Source organism: Biomphalaria glabrata, chromosome 12 (genome assembly GCF_947242115.1).
Source record: "Biomphalaria glabrata chromosome 12, xgBioGlab47.1, whole genome shotgun sequence".
Lineage (NCBI taxonomy): Eukaryota > Metazoa > Mollusca > Gastropoda > Planorbidae > Biomphalaria > Biomphalaria glabrata.
Window position 1 is genome coordinate 23,447,166 of NC_074722.1, and position 23,532 is coordinate 23,470,697.

A 23,532-nucleotide genomic window follows, 5' to 3' on the forward strand; every position below is an offset into this window, starting at 1 on the left:
CCAAATAATCTTTTCATAGTCGCCTTTTCCCAACCTTTACTCAATCTGATATTTTTCTAGCTAAATAAATTTGGGACTCTAACTCACAATTTATACTTCAATTTTATTGAATATTATTTATCGAATATTCTTTTTTTGGCGGCGATCCTCAAAGCCAAAATCTAAATATGTGGGGTATCTTATCTTCTCAAGGAACAAATCGGTTTTGTTTGCAATGTATTAAGGGCCTATAAATTCATATTAGAATATTTTTCAAGTACAACATTATTCGAAAGGTCCTTTATAATAGTATGAAAAATGAGCTTTAGGTCAGGAGAATGCGTTTCTTCTGTGAAGTATGCAAGAAAACGTTTTTGGCGTCGGAACCCCACTGATGAATAATGAGCTGTAGTTGTCAGGAGAATGCGTTTCTGCAGTGAAGAATGCAAAAAAACGCTTTTGGCGTATGGGCTTCGCTCCGAACTCCATTGATGAATAATGAGCTGTAGATGTCAGAAGATTGCATTTCTGCATTGAAGAATTCCACTATGGAACCTTACAGCGCTGCCCCAGTTGTTTTGATTTTCACCGAAGGTTGTGAAATGCTGCTTTTTTTATTCTCATATATATATATATATATATATATGTTCTGTACGCACGTTTATGCATAGGGTTAGGGTTTACTTGGCGTTAGGGTTAGAGTTTGGAAAAAAATCGCCCCCCCCCCCCAACTCCAAAGTTCTTGATCCGCTAGTGAACCCAGCACCCCAGATTCGGAAGACATGCGCTTAATCACTCAGCCATCGCATCTCCCCATACAATGAATATAAAACCTATTAAAAGTGTGTGAATGTAATTTTGTTTTGGAGGGGGGATGTATAATACTGTTATTAGAGATGTGCTATTCTAAAAAAAAAAACAACTGCATCTCTAGATCTAGGACTTAACAACTACATGAAAAAACAATACCGTACGTAAAAAGGTGGATTAAGTTGCGGATAGTGATGTTTCTTGTTCCAAACTGTTCCCTGGCAAGCGCAACGTTTCCCTTTCAGACTTTGTGGTCTATGGGGCAGGCCATGTTTCTGTTTACGAGGGTGTCATGTGGCCAGTACATCAACAAACCGCTTTTACCTTTCTCAAACTAATGTCAGGTACCCATTAGAGCTGGGTGTACTCAGAGGCACCCTAAAGATCCAGAAAGAAAAAAATCATCGTCTTCACCAGGATTCGATCCCGGGACCTTCGGTTCGGAAGCCAAGCGCTTTACCACTCAGCCACCAGGCCTCCAAATTCTATCATTTACGGGTGCAAATATGATTCAAAGAAATGTTTGATTTGTTTAATATGTGCTTTACTGGCCTTTCATTTGAGGAATACAAAAAACAACAACAAAAAAAGTTGGCGGCCTATACGTTTATGGTTGGGAATGAGAGCTTCCTATTTGAGGATGAAAAAAAAAAAAAGGCAGATGTTATCGTAATGCTGTCTGTTTCACTAAATATACAAAGGGCCAAAAAGTGCTGTTGGGGTAGAAAATGTCATTCTAAATTCGTAAGTGTATTGTGTTTGTGCAGTGATGCTAAACCTAATTCGACCCGCGGGCCAGTTTAATATCCCACACTCGAGTCGCGGGACAGATGAACGAAAAGGTAAAAAACTAAATGAAATTGACTTGAAATTATTTGATTAGAAACCCGTGGATGCTAGTACTTACATTAATTAATAGGATGTTTAAAGTTATTAATCTTGTTTTTTTTTTTTTTTTTCAGGTGTCAGAAAATTGCTTCGTCTCTCTACTTGAAATATGAGCAACATTGTAGCTAGCTTTATTACCGACTCATTTGCTTGACTCTTTTTGGTCAATATTCCCATCGATTCTCCAATACTCCAATCTCTAAGCATATTTTAACAATCTCTTATTCGCGGCTTAAAGGAAGAATGCCGTCATACTTGTTTTATATATACTGCCACGCTTTCTTTATAAAACAAAATATGATAACTTATTATCGTCGTTAACAAAAAAGTTAAAGACCCGTTCACTTTTCTTGGTAGAGTCCAATTTTATGAACGCAGATATGTTAAAGCACAATGTACCGATCCATCACAGGAACATTGAAGGCCCTAATGTAGGTAAAGATACATTTTTCAACCTTTTTTAAAAAAAAATAAGGAGTGGAAGGAGATTCGCTACAATTTGTGCTGGCATTTTGGCGGATAAAACCACGTCGCGGACCGGATGTGGCTGGCCGTATTTTGGGCATCACTGTGTTTCTACACTCTATATTAGGGCTTTTAATTAACCGTAGCGCAGCACGGGAATCTGCTCGTATTTATATATATATATACTTTTTCCTCGAAATTAACTCAGATTCTAGAGCTCAATCTCACTTCCCTGATAAAAACCAAGTACTTTCACAGGATCTAAAGTTTTGAGCTTATTCGTGTTAAAGTGCTTCCTTGTAGTATCCTGGTATCAATGAAGATGTCCTGTACAGTGAGGTTATAGGTAAAAGTGTAACATAGTAGTCAGTCAAGTGATTATATTGATAACACAAAGAAAAAAAAACTGTCACGTGATAGCCATTGTGTATTAAAAATTAGATCGTAATTTGTATAGAAAAGATAGAGAATCATGTGGCTAAATGTTGTTTGTTTACGATTGGTGAATGAGGTCTATTAAAGTGATGAAACAGTGTTCATACTTGGATTATATTTCGTTGTAGCTTGTATGACCAGCAACTTATGGATGAATATGATTATATTGTATTCTTTATACGTAATTAACTTTGCTGAAACACGCCGCAACGCAGTGTATTGATCATTGTTCTGTACACTATACGTACGGCTGGAGAGCGGAAGTGTGTGCAGTATCTGATTCATTTTGGGACTTTGCGTAACTATGGTGATGAAACAAGTGTTCATACTTGGATACCTTTGTTGTAACTACTTGTATGACCAGCAGCTTATGGCTGCATATCATTCTATCTAATTCTTTATACGTAATAAACTTAGTTTGCTTGGAAACAAAGCATGAGACTTTTGTCTTTGCTTTATAAACTGAATATAAATGGAAGAAAGTCAAACTGATTGCACGAATGTGTATTACTTTGGTGGTCCTTTCAAAAAGGAATCTAGTGTTCCATGTCCACTGAAATAAACGAGATTTCTTTTTATAATGAAAACTCTTTTCTTACAGCTTTCAATCTATGAATGATTTGTCACTGGGAATAAAAGCAACAACAAAACAAACCAATAAACTCAGCAACCATAGATGTCATTACAATTATTTATTGGTAGACACTAATATGGCAATTACAATATAAATGAAAACATATTTTTAAAAAATTCTATTGCTACATAAAGAAATAAAGCATCTTTTATGTCGAACATGTTTTTTTCTCAATGCAACAAATGAAAAACTACAAATATTCAACTATAATCAATATTATATAAACTATTCTATCTATTTTAATTCCAATGCACGCGCATGAAAGAACTAATCATTGTAATATATAAACTATTGTACAAATATTCAACTATAATCAATATTATATAAACTATTCTATCTATTTTAATTCCAATGCACGCGCATGAAAGAACTAATCATTGTAATATATAAACTATTGTACAAATATTCAACTATAATCAATATTATATAAACTATTCTATCTATTTTAATTACAATGCACACACATGAAAGAACAAATCATTGTAATATATAAACTATGTAATAGAATTTGTGCATGTCTACAGGGTTCATTTTGTCAGATATCATGTAACTGTTCAGAATGTAACATTATTATCTCGACCAACACTAATAGTCAATGATAGTAAAACTAATTGGAAAGGTTAATTAGATTTATTAAATTTCTTTATTTGTGAATCAGAAACATTTGGTCATTAGAGTAAGTATACTGTTACTGGTTAATGGACCTCATTCACGAATCGTAAACAAACAACATTTAGTCACGTGATCTTATTGATAAAACAATGGGAAAAACTGTCACGTGACAACCATCATGAATTAAACATGAGATCGTAAATTATATCGAAGAGATAGAACGCCACGTGGCTAAATGTTGTTTGTTTACGGTTGGTGAATGAGGTCCATTCAATCGGCTTACTATTTGTCATGTCCCAGGGGACATTTCATTGTTCATAAAATGAGGACAGTTTACCTAGCTCAAATTCTGTCACGGAGTTATCACACTTAGATGCAAGGGAGTTTGAGTTTAGGCACATCGGCACAATTTAGGCCGTTTAAAAGTTAGTTCAAGGCTGCAACAGGGAAATATAATTAACGTAGGTTAAATTAAAAACAGACGAAGGAAATTAAATGTAAAAGGGTCAAGGGCATTGAGGTGTCACGGTTCTAGATTATTCTAAGGAAAGATATAAAAGGAGGAGTAGTAGCTTGATACGAGAGAGAGAGAGAGAGAAAGAGAGAGCTAGAAAGTTAGACTTAGAAGGCGCTAGTTTTAAAAGTCAATAGTTACTCATTTTATCGATCACTAATAATGTATCCTGTATCTGCTTTATATATCTACTGTACATACCTTTATTATTTGGAGAATAAAGAACAGAACAAAGAATTCAAGTCTAGAGAAAGTATATCAGCACTTTGTTACTTCGTTGTTGCTTAAAGTGTTTGATTCCCCTTAGTGTATCACAGCTTACCGAAACTAAATGGTTGAACTGCCAACAGCATATCGAAATGATCTGATATGAAATATTAACATTTACTTTATAAACAGTTTTAATATCTTAAAATAAACGTTTTATATGTTCTGTGCTTGCTTTTCTTACATCTTGTAAGTAGAATTATCAACATTTTACAGTTGTTGTAGCTCTAATTCTAGAACTTGTCTAGATCTAAAGTTTAGACTCTTAGTAATCGCTATGATTGTGATTGATTCTGTCATGGAGAGGTATGGCAAGAATGTTACTTTAATATTTTAGTATGATTGTTATACTCCCTTGTTGTGAATGCGAAGTGTTGCACGTGTTATGGACTGAATGATTTAGCCTTCGTTGAATGTGCGAGAGAGTGTGTTAAGTCAAAGAGGTCTTGCTCCCGGTCCAGGAAGGTTGGTCGTTTACTTCCTGGACTGGTGTTTGTTTATTAATAATAATATTTATTGTGCATTATTTGAGCTATACTGGATATTAAAATATCATTGTTATATTCTTGGAGATCTGGTGTTGGAGTTGATGTGTATTGAAGTATAATTGTTCTTAGTTGTAATATTTAAGAATTGAAGTATAAAGTAATATTTGTTCTAATAAGTGAAACCCCTAGTGAGACAAGTTAAGAAACACAAGAGCAAGAGACAAGTAGCATATATATATATATAAAAGTGAGCCCTGACAGATTCAGTGATTGTCTTCAAGTTCATTCAGATTTGAGCTTGACTAGATCTAAGTCTTATTTATAATTCATACATCTAGCTCTAGTGCTAGCCATGGCAAGATTAAACAAAAGAAGTAAACAACTTCTTGAGGCTCGCTAACTTGCCAAGATGAAGAACACTGTAGGCCTATGTCGAAAAGATCATAAACTAGATTTAGACAATGTAACACCAGCTCCTTCAAATCCAACTAACTCGTCAGAGTTGTTGTCTACGCAAACAAGTTCTAAAAAAAAAATGTTGATATTCTTGCTATGGACATTGGAAACTATAGCTCTCTATTTGATGACCAGTCATCTAAACAAGCATATATAACAATAATTGGCATTAGTTAAATTGAAAAAGTGCTTTCACCTCTGTAATGCTGATGGTCTAACTTTGCAGTCAGATGACAACAGTCGCTTTGGACTTGTATTAAAACTCAAACTTTACTGGGATAATTGTGGCACAGTGGTGATTGATGTTTTTACATCTGAACGCTCATTGAATGATTAAAAAAAAGTGCCTTCAACTATTCTGCAATTGTTGCCGCATCGTTATGTGGACTAGGACCATTAATTTTCAACAATTTTTGTGAACATTTAGACCTACCGGGTCTATTAGCCAAAAATGTCAATAGCAGAACAAAGTCTATTTATAAGGCTTTGCATAGTAAAACAATTCATCTTGTAAGAAAGGAGCATGCAAAAATTGTAATTCGACTTCGAGTGACGATGACATTTTGGACAATGCCGTTTCATTTGATGGTACTTAGATGACCAGAGGGCACAAATCAATGATAGGTGTTAGCTGTGTCATAGACACAGGCTATGTCATTGATTTTCAAGTACTGTCAAGCTTTTGCCAAACTTGTAGCACAACTGGTGGCAGACTGAAAGCACAATCTCCTGCACTCTACAAAGAATGGTTTGAATCTCACAAACCTGATTGCAATATCATATTATGATATATTTTTCAATTGTTTTAAAATCTAGAATAATTTTTATACTGACATGCATTTTTTTTTATTATTTAAAAACAGCATACAATACAGTTCATTGTCTTTCCATTAACTTTTTGTTTTATATTTTTCAGGATCGTCTGGAATGACAGAAACACATGCGGCCGAGATCTTGTGGAGGAGATCCATTGAGAAGTTCAAATTGCGCTACACCACTATGTTGTCAGATTCTAAAGCCTTTAATAAAGTATGTGACATAAAACCCTATGGAAATGTACATATAACAAAAGAAGAGTGTGTCAAAAACACAATGATGCTAAGCAAATGAGAAATGCTATCCTTGCGAGCTTGTATCACAATTTTTCGACCGATGCATCATCTGTGTCCTTCAGGTGCAGATTCTTGGTGTTTTTATAAGTCTTGTGTGGCGAAGAATGTAAAGCCTGGAAAACACAGTTTCCATATTCATATACATCTCAATTATGACTTGCTAGCAGAACACCTGAAGCCTATATACAAAAGGCTATCAGAGCCTCACCTTCTACAGCGATGTTTGCTTGGCTCAACTCAAAATGCGAATGAATCTTTTCAATCATACATTTGGAATATTTACAGCGAATCAAGATTTTCTTCACTAAAAAAAAGTTAACTTTTCTGTTTTAGCTGCAGTAGGACAATTCAATTTTGCCTTTTCTTTTGGTAGTGAAATAAGTTTTTTCAACTACCAGGTAAGCAAAAGCAGCCAGCGACTTGGATTATTGAGACTTAAGAAACGCTTGAAAAATGCAGCTTTTAAAAAACAACAAGTTGTAAAAAGAAGACTGTTAAGACAAGAGGCTAAGGTACACAAAGAATTGCCGCTTATTTGCGACTATCGACAAAAAGCTTCACAGCGACTGGAAACTGTGTCTCCAACAGAATATTCCCATCGACTTGATGACATGCAAAAGCGTGCTTTACAGCGAACAAATAATGAAAACAACTTCTCAACACATTAAGAGACTTGAACAAATGCGACAATGGGTAGCCTTAAGATTATCTGAAGAAACACATGAAAAACCCAATAAGAGTCTTAAACAAATGCGACAGCGGGCAACATTAAGATTATCTGGAGAAACGAAGATAAAACAGGAAAACCGTTTGGAAGAACAAAGACGCTTGACGCAAGACGAGGAGCAGCCTTGGAGGTTCACCAGACATCTTTATAACGATGACACGCAATTCTGAATGCCTGAAATAAAACAAACTGCCCGCATTATTACCGAGGAAGGGTTTGCGAGCTCAAGATCGTCCTGGTCTCGCTGCAAGAGTAGCCAAGCTGGCGTTTGAAACCGTTATTGAGGAATTATACAAAATACAAATATTTGGGAATGTAGCAGCCTATGTTTATACAATTGAGTTTCAAAAGCGTGGTCTCCCTCACATGCATCTTTTATTAATTATGATATCGGATGACAAAATACACAATCCTGATAAGCTAGACGATTTAATTTCTACTGAGATCCCAGACAACACAGATTCTGAGTTGCGAGAACTGGTTTTGAATGGATGATCCATTACCCTTGTGAATGCATAAAAAAAACACGATGAAAAATTTTAATGCCGCTTTGATTTCCCCAAACGTTTCCGAGAAACAACATCACTAGTTGACGAAGAAAAATCAAAATTAAGACGACGCTATGATTTCAGACTGGACCATCAGAGACCTGAATTTTCACACGAGCTAGCTGTCTACCGAAAAGATAAGTGGTAGAATGATAACCAGAGACAACCGCCACGTGGCTCTTTACAATGCATACTTGCTGAAACTATTCAATTGCCACATAAACGTTAAATTTGTTTGGAAGCATTGAAATACTTATATAAAGATATTTACAAAGGGCATGACTGTACCTATATTAAAATTATGGAAGCGCAAAAAAGAATGAATTATAATGAACCAGACCGTACATTGAAGGGCGATGCATCACACCACCGGAGGCTTGCTGGCGTTTATCTGGAAACTCCAGAAGAAGAAGCATATAGTTGTCAGGGGGAGGTATGGCGAGAGTGAATGATAGTTTTATATTTTGGTATGATTGTAATATCCCATTGTTATGAATGCAATGTTTTGCACGTGTTATGAACTGAATGATTTAGTCTTCTTTGAATGTGAGAGAGAGTGTGTTAAGTTAGTGAGGTCTTGCTCCCGGTCCAGGAAGGTTGGATAGTCGCTTCCTGGACGTGTTTTGTGTATTAAATATTTATTGAAGTTGATTCATTGTTTGTGCTCTATTGGATATTATTAAAGTATCATTGTTATTTCATGGAAAGTATTATTGTTATTCATGGAGTTGAAGTTTATTAATAATAATTATATTGTAAGTAATCAAGTCAACCCCTAAGGAGCCAAGTCAACACAAGCACAGAAATAGAACCCTGACATAGTACAACGTCTTGCCATAGATCTTTCTGGTCACTACCGAATGTCAGACATTGTGAATGTGCAGGAGGATCTGGCGGATACTGGCATTAAGGGCTCAACATTGGAGTTTTATTTCGAATCCAATTCTATCACGAAGCAAAAAGAAGAAGCTAACCGTCTTTCTGAAAAGGATGAAGAAATTATTTACAACTTTTATTGGCTGATGCCCGAGCACTTTAAATGAATAGGAAGACAGAGTGAATGGGTTGAGAGGCTTCTCCAAAATCAATGTTATTGGTCGTATCCTCGGCGTTAATGTTGTTGCCCAGCCAAAACTCTATCACCTAAGGATACTTCTGTACCACGTCAATGATGCTACAAGTTTTGATGACCTTCTTAAATTTAATGGTATCAGGCAAGCAAGGTTCAAGCAAGCACGTCTGACTCGAGGGCTTGCCTATGATGATCTAGAGTGGATCGATGGTCTGCAGGAATCGGCAATGTCAAAAACGCCTAGAGCAATGAGAACACTGTTCACACACATTTTAATCCTTGGATCTCCAGAAAATCCAAAAAGACTTTGGGAAATGTTTAAAGCTGATCTGGCTGAGGATTTTCTTCTAGAAATAGAACGTAAAGGAGTTGAAGATGCGATAAATCATGCATATCAAATTATCGCCTCCAAACTAAGTACCGAAGCCACAGAAGACAGAGATTTTCAGTACTGGGTCAATACTTTTGGCATGGACAACGTTGACTTTGTCAATAACGATTTAAGGCTATGCGGGACGCCAAATTTAGGGGGGAAAGTAAAAGTTATTTGACCTAATTTTAGTAGCTTAGCCATTTCTGTGCATACAAATGTAATTCATATGGTCTTCAAGTGCTTTATTATATTATTATGATTTTTTTTTTGTATTGTGTGTAAGACTGGCTCTTATTATAATTATTAGAAAAGCGCAAAGTTTCCTCCTAAACAACAAGTACAAATACGACTGTAAACCTAGAGTATTATATATCACTGTGTAGTGTTAGACACCTTATTTATAGTTTAGTTATTTAGCGACGAACCATAGAAGACGCATATTGAACGGGACTAGTGACGTTTGGGATATGTTGGGTTAGAGACCGGAAAATCAGTTAGTGATATAATCCTCTAGGGTAACGACGTGTTTGGTGACAGAGACTTTTACTGTGGCCTTTTCTTAGAATAAATACATGGTACATTGTTCTTCAGCATTGACTACATCTCTTTACTAGTTAAAACCGATGTGTTTGTTTTGTCTGGATTGTTGATCAACTACACGGAATACACCCGAACAATAACACTCAAACGCTTGCAGAGTAATTGGTTGAAATTCAACAATCATCCATAGTTGACCTCAAGACAGCCTGAACAGGCAACATCACAGTGGCGACCCCGAACCTCGAAGCCGAACCTCGAACCGGACCTCGAAGCTGAACGTTTACTCAGGTGAGGGTCGTGCACTCGAAGATATAAAGTTTCATCGGAGTACGGCTGAACACAGCATCATCGCAGTGTGACTTTGTTTCAAGCCAAGTCGTCAGTTTTACATACAGTCGTCGCCTGCTTGATCGTACGTTCAACGAGCCGCTAACTCAGGGTGACCTTCGTCAGGACAGTGATCATCTCAACGTCTGGTCTACTCAACGCTTATATTATCAACGCCTGATCTTCGTATGCTGAATCGACCTACAGCCAGAGGAACCGTTCATTCATAACGGGTGAGAGTTTGTCAGTGAACCTGTTGGACATATTTTTTTCTTCGCTTGAGAAAACAGTCGTAGGAGCCACATAGTCGTATCAAGTTTTACCTCGTCAGTTTTGAGAAGGACAGTTTGCCCGCTGTCAGAAGTATTGTGAGTACTACAAGTTTGGTAGCTAACTAAATCGCTCTGTCGTCTTACCCTTTGAGAGATTATTGTGGAGCAGTTTGCTCATTGAACCGGTTGCTTGCCACTTTTATAACGGTCACTGCGTTTAACCTTTGGAAGGTTAGTGAAGTCGTATTTGTCGTTGCTGGACATTGATATATTTATTATACGTTGGTCTAGACTTGTCAATATTGAAGTAGTGGAAACAGCTACATTTACTTAATTTTGTTGAAAACCGTTAATCGTATAACGGAACGTCGTCGGAGGTGACCTTGGTCTCACCTAGTCTACATTGGACATTACGGACATTTTGGTCTAGTGAAGCAGCATACAACAGCAAACTTCGTCGTACTAACAGAGTAGCAGCAGAAGAAGTGAAATATTTTAGAGAACCGTTATTCGTCCGCCCAGATCAAGTCATCGTCAAGAAAGTCGTTAATCGTCAGCCCAGATCAAGTCATCGTCAAGAAAGTCGTTATTTGTCAGTCGTCCAGATCAAGTTGCCGTCAAGAGACTGTTATTTGTCAGTAGTCGTCTACGCAAATCAAGTCGTCGCCAGGAGAACCGTTAACCTATTCGTCAGTAACTGTGTACACAAAGTCATCGGAACTACACATACGGTCATCAACAGTCGTCGAAGAAACTGAAACATTTTGCTGTGGCATATCAAGACATCTGGAGCATTACGTGGGATACTCGACACGGATTGTATCCACTGGTAGCACCGGACAACAGAGTCAGAACTGGAAGAGAAGCAGTGGAATTTGTTGTAGATCTATCATATTCGAGAATCCGAACAAAGGGGATCTTTCTTATCAAAAGCTAAGTGCCATTTTTCTTATTAGTATATGTTTAGATTGCCCTTAGAAATAGATTTTGTCTAAATTTGGTACGTTAGCCTGAGTAAAATCAGGTGGTGCGCCTTAAAACCCCTCGGGGTAAAAGACGTAATTTAGATGAAAAGCTATATTATACTTTTAGGATAGTGATTGTTTTGTTTGTGTAAACGTCATATCCGTTGTTGCTTGGGTACTTCGTGACGTTATTAATGTGTGCCATATTGTCATATCCTAACCCATAGCGATAGTCTCATTTAATTATTTCATTTGTGTATATTATTTTATATTATTTATTTTTATTAATTTAATTAGATCTGTATTTTTTACACTTAATGATAGAAAGTACAGGTAGGATTCTTTTATTGTGAATCAGACTAAAATACATTTTAGTTTGAGCGGTTAAAATCAAAAATGATTTTGCCATGAGAATAATGCCGAAACTGGCATAATAGTCAAACATTGTCGTCTGGCTAATTTTAGATCCACAAATTTTTGTACATTTCGTTGGTACATCTACTGATCTAGACTCTAATTTTGAATATTAATTGGAAATATGAATGAAGGTAGTAAATTCTAGATGTATATATCTTGTTAAAGATATATTTGACATTGTATAAACATATTTATTTCATATGGTTAAATAGAACCATAATTCCTGGATTAGATCTATCTACACTACTCTAGACTCTAGACACTTCAAACTTCAGTCACATCAAATTTTAAAATTGATCATAGTTATTCATACTAATAGTCTTAGTGCTCTTGATAACTGTAGTTTTAACACTTAAAACTTGTATAAAAGAGTGTAAAAACTTAAATATAAAATAAGTTTAAAGTATAGCCATAACCAATATAGGCTAAGTAAAAATATATAAAATTGGGTGAAAATAAAATACAATGGCTACATCATCATATGTGGACCTTAAGGAGGTTAAGGAAACAGCTATGCAGGATGGAAAGGCCATGGAGTTAAAAGGAAAGGATTTAGCAGCTTATGTACAGCAAGTTGTGAGGGAAGAAATTGAACGTCAAGATAAAATAAGAAAAGGAAAAGAAGAGATAGAGAGACAGAAAGAAGAAAAAAGACAAGAGATAGAAAGACAAGAAAGGAAGAATATGAGAAGCAAAAAGAGGACCAAGAAAGGCAAGACAAAGAGAGAGAAAAAACTAGAGAGCATGAAGCTAAAATGGAGAAGATGAGATTGGATGCAGCACAAGCCAGAGCTCAAACTGAACAGACAACTCAAGGAAATAACACAAATAACTCAAATAATATTACCACACAAAGAGACAACCCTAATTCGCAAACATGGCTAAAGAGAAAGATACAAAGTTTTGATGAACAGAAGGATGACATTGGTGATTTTCTGAAAAGATATGAGGCAAAAATGTCTACATTTAATATGCCAGAAGAAGAATGGTCTGAAACTGATAGACTTTGTTCATGGTCAAGCTCTAACAATATGCCAAAATCATGACCATCATATTGATGATAGCTATCAAGTTTTGAAAAGAGAGTTGTTGAATGCCTATGGTCATAATGCTACAACTTTCAGAAAGAAATACTTTGACAATATACCATCAGTAGATATAGAACCTCAAACTACCATTAATATGGAGAAAGATTTTTTTAATAAATGGGTAAAACTAGAAAAAGTGGGAAATTCTTATGAGGGATTAAAAAATTTCATTCTATTAGATAACTTTATTAACAAGTGTGATCTCCAACTTCAATCATTCATTAAAGAGAGAAACCCAAAAACTATAGATGAAGTAACAGAAATAATGAGAATTTATAAAAATGCATATCCAACTAATCCATTCTCTACTAAAGATAAGAATAAGGTAGATTTAATAGGATACACAAGTGAGAAAAAAGTCAGAAGTAATGATAGATATTTTAGAGAAACTGAAGATAGGTTTGAAAATAGAAATAGAGATAGAAATGCAAGATCAAAATCTAGGGATAATCATTATGAAGAAATAACTTGTTTCAATTGCCATAAGAAAGGTCACATAGCTTCTAATTGCAAAAAATCAACATACTATAAATTTAATGATAGGAACTCATATAGAGATAGAAATCAAAACAGAAGCAGTAGTAAACATAGGGATAGGAATCAAACAAGCAGAGTTTACTATACTAATGAAAATCAGGATAGAGATTATAGTGATGAGGATAGTGATATTGAGCAATTAAATTATGGTAACACTATAGAAGAAATTAACATGGTTGAGGGAAAGAGAAATACTTTTAAACTATTCAAAGGTCTAGTAAATGGAAAATCTATAAATTTTATCAGGGACACAGCATGCACAACAATTGCAATTCATTCAAAATTTGTAGAACCATGGTGTTATTTAGATTACATGAAAAAGGTTAGATTATTAGATGGCAGTATTAAGAAATTTAAGGCTTGTAGAATTTTTATCAAGACACCTTTTTTCACTGGTTACTGTAATGCTGTAGCAATACCTAGTTTGACACAGGATATGTTATTGGGTAACATTAGAGGAATTAGGTCTTGTACCATGAGGGACATTAACAGATGGCAAAACAAATATGAACAGTTATTAAACAGAAATGTGTTAAACAGAAATATTAGACAATACAATAGACCTATGAACTCATATAATAGAAGAAACATGACTTGTTATAATTGTCATAAACAAGGACATTTTGCTAGAGAATGTTGGAGTAGGTTCCATACCAATCAGAAGATAGCGAGTTCTAGTTGTAGATTTGGTGGAAGAATTAACCAAAGTAGAAACAAATACAATGATCATAGATCAAATGGGTACAGAACTTATGATAAACAAAATGACAGGACAAGATATGATGTAAAATAAATAAGTATTCTGAATATGGAATCGTGATCAAGTTTAAACTTGTCTATTAAAGTTTATAATATGGAACAAAAGAATTTTAAATTAAAGTATTTAAGTTGATTAATGAAATATTTGACTATAATGATAATGAGTAGATTCTATGATGGGACATTCCATAGAATAGTAATAATATGTTTGAAACTTTTAAAGTTGTAAAACTAAAGTGAAAGTACCTCTTGTATTTATTGAAATAGGGATATTAATTATTCATTGATAATTTTAAATTGGGTATATGCTGTCTAGATTGACATACACTTACATATGGAAGTGATACTTGTAAATACTATGTATATAGTACATTGCTGTTTGATATTATGTTGTAATATTAATTAACATGGCACAATTTAAATGTTAGTGGAAAAGGGAGATAAGTAAATTTGATGTATATTAAGCATCTGAAAGTAAGTATGGATATATTTATTGTGAATCATTTTCATATATCATTGACGAAAGTTAGTTCGATGGAAAAGGGTGAGTATAAAAGAAAAATGGACAAAAGCGTATAAAAGGGTGGTAAGGAAAAGCTTATTGAATGTGGAAATAAAGTCTATAATTGTTTTTGAAATATTGTATTTTGTCAGATTACTGCCAGTGGAGAACATTTGTGAGGAGTGTATGACGTGCCCATGAGATGCCACATTGCTATGATGAACTGTTACTGTTTACTAATGAAGATGATTCTGGAATTTCGGAAGTAACGGTGTAATGTTATGAACATTGACATGAACATGATGAACTGTCAAGCCAAGATGAAGATGTCAAGATTTTATGTTTGTTGTCTTCCCCTTAAATTGCAAATGCACTTGTAAGACTTGACAGTAGTGGAAAAATATTGACATATTTTTTTTCAAGGGGGGGAGGAATCTGTTAGACACCTTATTTATAGTTTAGTTATTTAGCGACGCACCATAGAAGACGCATATTGAACGGGACTAGTGACGTTTGGGATATGTTGGGTTAGAGACCGGAAAATCAGTTAGCGATATAATCCTCTAGGGTAACGACGTGTTTGGTGACAGAGACTTTTACTGTGGCCTTTTCTTAGAATAAATACATGGTACATTGTTCTTCAGCATTGACTACATCTCTTTACTAGTTAAAACCGATGTGTTTGTTTTGTCTGGATTGTTGATCAACTACACGGAATACAACCGAACAATAACACCCAAACGCTTGCAGAGTAATTGGTTGAAATTCAACAATCATCCATAGTTGACCTCAAGACAGCCTGAACAGGCAACATCACAGTAGCCATTTTGTTTCCCTATAAGGTCAATCTATTTTTGTTCAGCCAATGGAATAGCTCATTTTAATACAAATTTTTTTAAAAATCAGACTTTGTCGAGTTATTTTGATTTACTGACGTATTTTCTATTTATAGATCTGGGAATTCGTATTGACCTATCTTGCTAATAAACATTCAATTCTGTTAGTCTGTAGCGCTTGTACGTACTGTATTGAAAGCACTGATTGGTGGGCTATTTTTAGATCGTACTTCCGGTAGAGTAACTGTACACAATTCAACGCTTGTTTTTGTGTCAGAGCTAACGCTAAACCCAAGGTAGATATGGACTCTACATTGATTTGAATCTTTTAAAGTGTACTTTTAAAGATAGAATATAAAGTCTCAAATAAAAAAGAAAGTGTAGATCTACCTACAGAAGCACTGACGCATGCAACATGATCCGCGAATAATGAAGAATCGAAGTGAGTCTAGATCAGTAGATCTAGATTTACGTTACGATTGAATGTTTATAACAGATGGATGTGGATGTGCATAACAACGGCTCAATACTGGAAGAGGAACGGTTGTATGGGGACTCCAATAACAACTACCATTAAATGATATGGGTGAAATAGCTCTGCCACAAGATGTCATCTCAAATACAAACAATATTGACGATGTTTATGGGGATTGTTTGGCAGATCAAAATTATGAAAAAAATGAAAGACATGGCAATTCTGGGTCCTTTAATACAAAGATGTTAATTTAATAAATAATTAAATTATAAACAAATTACATGGAGAGGAAAAAGTATATTTTAGCTTTGACTCAATCAATGATTTGTAAGAAGATATACTTCAATTGACCACAGAATTTTAAACTCTATTGACATCGCTGATTTCCCTCACACAAACTAAAAAAAAACAACAACACAAGTATCATGTTGCTAAGGAACTTAGATGTATCAGAAGGTCTCTGAAATGGGACAAGGCTTATTGTTACTGAACTTTGCAACAACAACAAGGTTTAACTGGCAAACATTTAGGAAAGGCAGTTCACATTCCGAGAACACTCTATGAGACGCTAGAAACAACACGCTTTTCATCATTTGCAGGTGTCACGTATGAAGGCCAAGTTGTAATTTAAAATATTAAATTAAATACAATTCTGTTCAAGGTTGCTGGGTTTTTCCAATGACGTTGCAAACATCCAGTGATCACGCATATAACGTTTGATAGAAAAGTATTTGATTGGTTGGAGAGGTGGTTTGATTGGTTAATCTAATTATGTTAATAGAAGGTCGAGTACAGTCACGAGAACAGAAAAAGACGCGGGTTCAAGAATCGCGAGTCGTAGATTGAATCTCACAGAAGAAAGATGTTTATTGTTCTTGAGTTAGAAGTAATAGAGATCAGTTTTATACTTATACTAAATCTAGTAGTTATAAATATTTCATATTCTTGATATCAAAAGGATCTTCTTCATTGAATCTACTAGCTCATAAAGAGATTTAGACATTATAAAGAATACACAGCACGTCACAGTAACTCATCTTATCAGCTGACATCTTCGAAATCCTCGACAGCACGGTTATAAGATCTCAGCACCCCAGACTAAGATCAACTAACAAAAGAAACTGATAGACAAGCTCTTTAACATCAAGATCATTAAGAGGCAAATAGATTATTAAATATCCCCTCAAGATCATATTGACCGTGACAGTAGGAATAAGAAGTAGTTTACGGCCATAGGTGACATTCGACGGTTCCCTTGTTGAGTATTAAGTGTTTATTGTTCAACACTAGCGTCGACTACCTATATTGGTTGTTTCGGCCTTTCTCCGGTGTTACTGACTTACTGATCGCTTCTATTCGACACGGCGGAAGAGTCGTAACACCAGTAAGGGGAAACTAGGATGCACAATTTTTGTATTAATTTACTATCCTTTACTTTAACAAGTATCTAGATAAACAGTGACAGAGTGATACTCATAGCCCAAGGGATTGATGTGCTTGGTAAAACCGTGTACCGTGGCATAGCAGTCGCTACACAAACATGTGTGTCATCATTGCTAGTGTGTCAAGTTGCCATATTGGAGACATGGACGCAAATCTACTACGTGTTAGGCACTTAGTTTATATTATTAGTTAGTTAGAGAGGCACCATATAAGACGTATATAGAACGGGACTAGTGACGCTTGGGATATTTTGGATTAGAGACTGGAAAATCAGTTAGCGATAGGATTCTCTAGGGTAATGACGTGTTTTTATTGACTGAGACTTTGACATTTTTCTTGGATTAAACATTATATTTATTGTTCGGCAGTATTGAACACATCTTTTCACTAGTTAAATGGATGTTTGTTGTTCTGTGCTGTTGATCAACTACATTGAATACGCCCGAACAATGCTGAGTAATTGTCATCATTTGACAACCTTCTACAGTTGACTTCAATACAGAAACATCCATCACAGTGGCGACCCCAAACCTCGAAGCCGAACCTTGAACCGGACCTCGAAGCTGAACGCTCGCTCAGGTAAGGGTTGTGCAGGCGAAGATATAAAGAAGTTTCATCGTAGTACGGCCGAACACAGCATCATCGATGAGTAACTTTGTTTTCAAGCTATACCGTCGCCTGCCCGATCATACGTTCAACGAGCCGTTAAATCAGGGTGACCTTCGTCAGGACAGTGATCATCTCAACGTCTGGACTACTCAACGCTTATATTATCAACGCCTGATCTTTGTACGCTGAATCGACCTACAGCCAGAGGAACCATTCATTCATAACGGGTGAGAGTTTGTCAGTGAACCTGTTGGACATATTTTTTCTCGTGAAAGCAGTCGCAAGAGCCACATAATCTTATCAAGTTAGCTTATCAGTTTTGAGAAGGACAGTTTGCACGCTGTCAGAAGTTATTGTGAGTACTACAAGTTCGTTAGCTTACTGAGTCGCTCTGTCTTACCCTTTGAGAAATTCTAATTTGCTCATTGAACCAGTTGCCAACGGTCGCTGCATTTGACCTTTGGAAGGTTAGTAAATTTGGATGCGTCATTGAACATTTGCCTATTTGGTCTACATTGGTCTAGACCAGTGGTTCCCAAACTTTTTGTCTCGTAGACCCCTTGCCATGTTTTCCTGTTTTCGGTAGACCCCCTGCTCAACTTGCACATTTTTGCAAATTCATAAACATTTTTTAAACTAATTTCTAACTGTAGTGAGTTGAGGAGTGAAAAGGTAATTTAAAACTACACAACTTAGGATATTATGTTTATTATACGAATTTGTCGTTCTATGAAGTAGTCTTTCCAACATTAAATATTAATTAATTAATTAATATGCCTTAAGTATCATTGTAAAAGGTTTCGCATAGAGCAGTTTCTCGTGTATTTCTTGATCTTTCACGTGTGGCTCAAATGTTGAATCTGCTGAACTATTTTCATTAACAGGAGATGGGTCAAAGGCGAGTAACTGGAGCCTAAACCAGTAAACTTCAAGCAGGAAGGGCTCATTAGCCTTGGCTTGCTACCCACCTAGCAGAAGGAAAACTGAATTCAAACCTCTGCTGCCTTGCTACTATACCCAAACATGGGAATGGTCTCGTGGGTCAACCCGATGGAAATATAAAGGTGACCAATAGCGCCAGTATTTCTCTTTCCTTGGGGGTTCTAGGTTAGGGCTCGCCTTGTTATGTTGGATGCAGGCTTGCGAAGGGTGTGAACTATCCATCTCCAGCGTCTCTGAAGGATATCTACTTCAATGGGCTGCTGCTTTGTTCTTTGCCACAGTTCCTCATTCAAGATCTTGTCTGGCCAGCGGATCATAAGAATTTTCATCAGGCAGGTATTGATGGATTGCTGGATTTTTTTCATGGTGGTGATGGTGGTTCACCAGGTCTCTGCGATCTGGAAGCAGATGGGCAAGACGTGGCGACAGTTGGAGAGACTCGCCCAGAACCGAGATGCCTGGAGGAAGCTGGTTGGTAACCTATGCCCAGAAGGGACTACAGGCATAGATGAGATGAGATGGTGACCATAAGACAGTTTGTAGCACACAGCGCTACACCTTGTCAGACCAAACTGTATTTATGTATCTTGTAAAGATTTACATAAGAAGCTTTTAATTTTATAACTCATGCCACCGAAGCGACCTTGAACTGTATTGTTGCTTAAAAAGAAATTCTTTTAATAATAACAGATGTAGGTTTGTGCAAAACGGCTGGTAGAATCAATGTTTGACCTTTGCATTTTTCCGTATTTTGCTATAAGAAAAGAAATCTTGTAAGACTCTCACAAACCATCATCTTCTCTATATGATGTCGAACTATGATTTTGCGGGTCTATTTTGAACTTTGAGTGTTCGAAAGTTTTTAAAATCTTTATTTTTGTCAGGGTAGCATTGTCTCAGATAATCTTCCAGCGAACCTGGTTCATATCGTCATAAAAAAGTCACTTAGGCTTGTTCGACAAGGAAGGAATGAATCCCACTTTTATTTTTAAATAATTAATGCTGTACTGTCTACATTTCTTTTTTTTCTCTAAATATAAGTTACATGTAGACAAAATTAAGCTATTTAAATAAGTATTGAAATTGATTACAACAATTTTTCATTTGAATAGCAGGATAAATATTTAAAGGATTTATGAAGGTACAAATCATATATTAGTGTATGCAATAATTACATTAGTGGAATGTGAACATTAAATGTGCTTTAATGAAATCTATTATCGTAGACCCCCGTGGGCATCTCATGGACCCCCAATTTAGTTTTTTTACTTTCGTGGACCCCTTGGAGGTCTTCGTAGACCCCTGGGGGTCTATATAGACTACTTTGGGAATCACTGGTCTAGACCATATCTAGAATGTTTAGTGCTGAGTTTGTGGAAGTGTCACAGTCTCAGTTGACATTGCCTGATTAATGTTCACCTTGGGTTAAGACGTTGATTTCCTGATGTAGAAAACAGGAAGTAGAATGAATAAAATTAACTTGCAGTTCAGTCAGAGAATGTCAAGTGTTATCCTCTGGACGAGGCAGTCAAGTATGATTTCTTAGTAGAAGCGACTTAGAGAGTAGAGTTGCTACTCTGAGTTAAGTAGTATCTTTTGGGCAGTTGAAGCCAGTGAACACTACGTATATTCCTATTAGTTTTTCTCTACACTGAGAGTTGGATATGTATTATTGATGTATTATTGTTACCTGCTGTGTTGCGGACGTTACTTGTGATTTATTCTGTAACTTACCGTCTTGGATATTCAATACCGCTTTTATGCGGATGTAATTATGTTTCATATCGGAAGTCTTCATGTAACTGCCAAAAAATGTGCAGTATTGTTATTATTGTCATTATTAGTCTCATTTTTCTATACAAACTCAATAGCTTTAAACTAAACAAGAAGATCCTTGAGACTTTTTACGGCGCGACTATACAAAATCTGCTAACATACGGAATAACTGTAGCGATGTTACAATTTCCGCCGACACGCCCCTTTTTTTTTCGCCAAAAAAGAGTTTCGTTTTTTTTGTGTGATCATAAACCTTTGAAGTTTATGCAAGAAAAAAGTGTTAAGAATGGAAGAATATATAGATGGTTTTCAATACTTCTAGAATATAATTTTAGGATAGAAGATATAAAAGGAGAACTCAACATTGTAACTGATATGTTATCAAGAGTTACTATAACCTAAATTGGCTGTATATATTCAGATATATATATGAAACATTGTCTCAATTTGAGATATTTATTTTCTTTTATTATGCATGTATGTATATGTACTAGTTAAGGGCACGAATAAGAAGTATTGTTATTTTGATAAAAAGGGAGATAATCCAGTAAATGTTTATTTTTACAAATCAGGGGAGATAAGTTTGAGTTATACTCAAGGACAGAATTCCAGGCAGTTATAAACTAAAATTAATTGATGGTACGATTAGGGAGTATCCGTTAGCATGTGTCAACATCAAGTCAGATCGTATCATATTACAGGGAGATATATTGTAGCTTGCTTCGAGGATCCAGTTGCTGATGTAATAATAGGAAATATACAGGAAGATCAACATTGTGAACATAGTGGTGCTGCGGTTACACGAGCGATGAAGCAGAAAGAAAGTGATATTGGTATTAACAAAGGTTCTGAAATTATCCAAGACTGTTATAGATTATTTGGTTCATGTGACGAATTTTTGCGAGATCAAGTGAGTGATCCAACATTACAAGAATTGTGGAATAGGCAGGAGGAAAGAAGTATAGATAATAAGAAAAACGGAAGTGTTAGATTTAAGGTGGTTGATAGGTTACTGTACCGTATATTTAAAGGTGAATTAGGTCAGGAGGAGAAACAACTTGTGGTGCCAGTATAAAAAAGGGAAGTAATTCTAAAAACAGCACACGAAAGTATTTTGGCAGGCCATTTGTCTGTTAGAAAAACAAAATCAAGAATTTACAAATCTTTTTTTCTTGGCCAGGACTAGATACAGATGTTAAGAATTTTATTAGAAGTTGTGATATATGTCAGTGTTGTAGAACTCCAAGGAGATGTGATAGAGTTGAACTTGGAAACATGAATATAGTAACAACACCATTCTACAAAGTGGCAATAGACATTGTTGGTCCGCTACAATATGTTGAAAACAAGAACAAATTTATTTTGACATTAGTTGACATTGCTACAAGATGGCCAGAAGCAATACCTTTAAAAAACATAACAACGGAAACTCTAATTGAAGCATTAAATACTATTTTCAGTAGAATTGGTCTACCGCATGAGATACTTAGTGATAATGGAGGTCAATTTACTGCTGATTTATACAAGGAGGTCTGTAATTTCTACAATGTAAAGATACTACATTCAACAATATTTCACCCCGCTTCGAATGGAAGTGTAGAACGTTTTAATTCGTCACTGAAGAGCTTCTTAAGAAAGGTAACTCAAGAAAGTCCAAAAGATTGGGACAGAAAAGTAAGCGCTGCATTGTTTGCCTATAGAGAGGTTCCAAATGAAACTACAGGGATATCGCCGTTTCAAATGGTCTATGATAGACAAATGAGAGGACCCTTGGCTATTCTTAAACAAGTATTTGTTAACAAAGAGGAGGAAGAGGAATACAGGAACGTGTACTCATATTTGATGGACTTGAAACAGAGGTTAGTTCATGTAACTTCAATTGCCAACAGTAATAGTTATGTTAAGAAACAGAAGTACAAGATGCAGTATGATAGATACTCCACAATGAGAAAGATTGATGAGGGTGATTGCGTATTAGTACTTAAACTTCAACGAGAGAATAAGTTATCTGTTTATTGGCAAGGTCCATTTCAAGTCATCAAGAAAGTATCAAAATTAAATTTCCTTGTGAAAAAGGGAGATAAATTGAAATTGTATCACATTAATAGATTGATGAAATACCATATTAGAAGTAATGTTGATAGAAGTGAAAATATTGCAGATATGGAAAATGAGAATAATATATTATCTGCTAATATGGTATCAGTGGTGGATGATGAGGATGAATTGGAAGAAGAAATGAAAGGTCAAGACATGTTACCAAGTATTCCGACATTGGAAATCAACAATAAGGGACAGATGAATGAAAACATGTTGTCTCATGTGAACATTAACCCAGATTTAAACAGTAACCAAAGAAATGAAATTATAAAGGTATTGGATGAATTCAAAGATATCATATCTGATACATCGGGTAAAGCAAATGTGGAAGAATTTAAAATAAAACTGCTGGATACTAAGCCTATAGCATTAAAGCCATATACTTTACCAATGAATATGAAAGATACATTACAAGAGGAAATTGACAATATGATGAAGTTGGGTATCATAGGACCCACAGACTCAGCATACGCTGCTCCAGTTGTGATTATTAAGAAACGTGATGGTACTTTACGCCCATGTATTGATTACCGCAAATTGAACAATATTACACAAATACCAGCT

The 23,532-nt window shown here is 35.6% G+C and overlaps 1 protein-coding gene across 1 annotated transcript in view; it reads right to left on the reverse strand.

The window, feature by feature from the left end:
- Positions 1-3,250: 3,250 nt before the first annotated feature.
- Positions 3,251-23,532, reverse strand: part of LOC106079810 (beta-1,3-glucosyltransferase-like) — an 88,962-nt gene continuing 68,680 nt past the window's right edge. Inside the window, exon 13 of the mRNA XM_056006886.1 lies at positions 3,251-4,701. Within this exon, the coding sequence (XP_055862861.1) occupies positions 4,649-4,701 (53 nt within the window). The 3' untranslated portion in view covers positions 3,251-4,648. The remainder of the gene's footprint in view (positions 4,702-23,532) is intronic.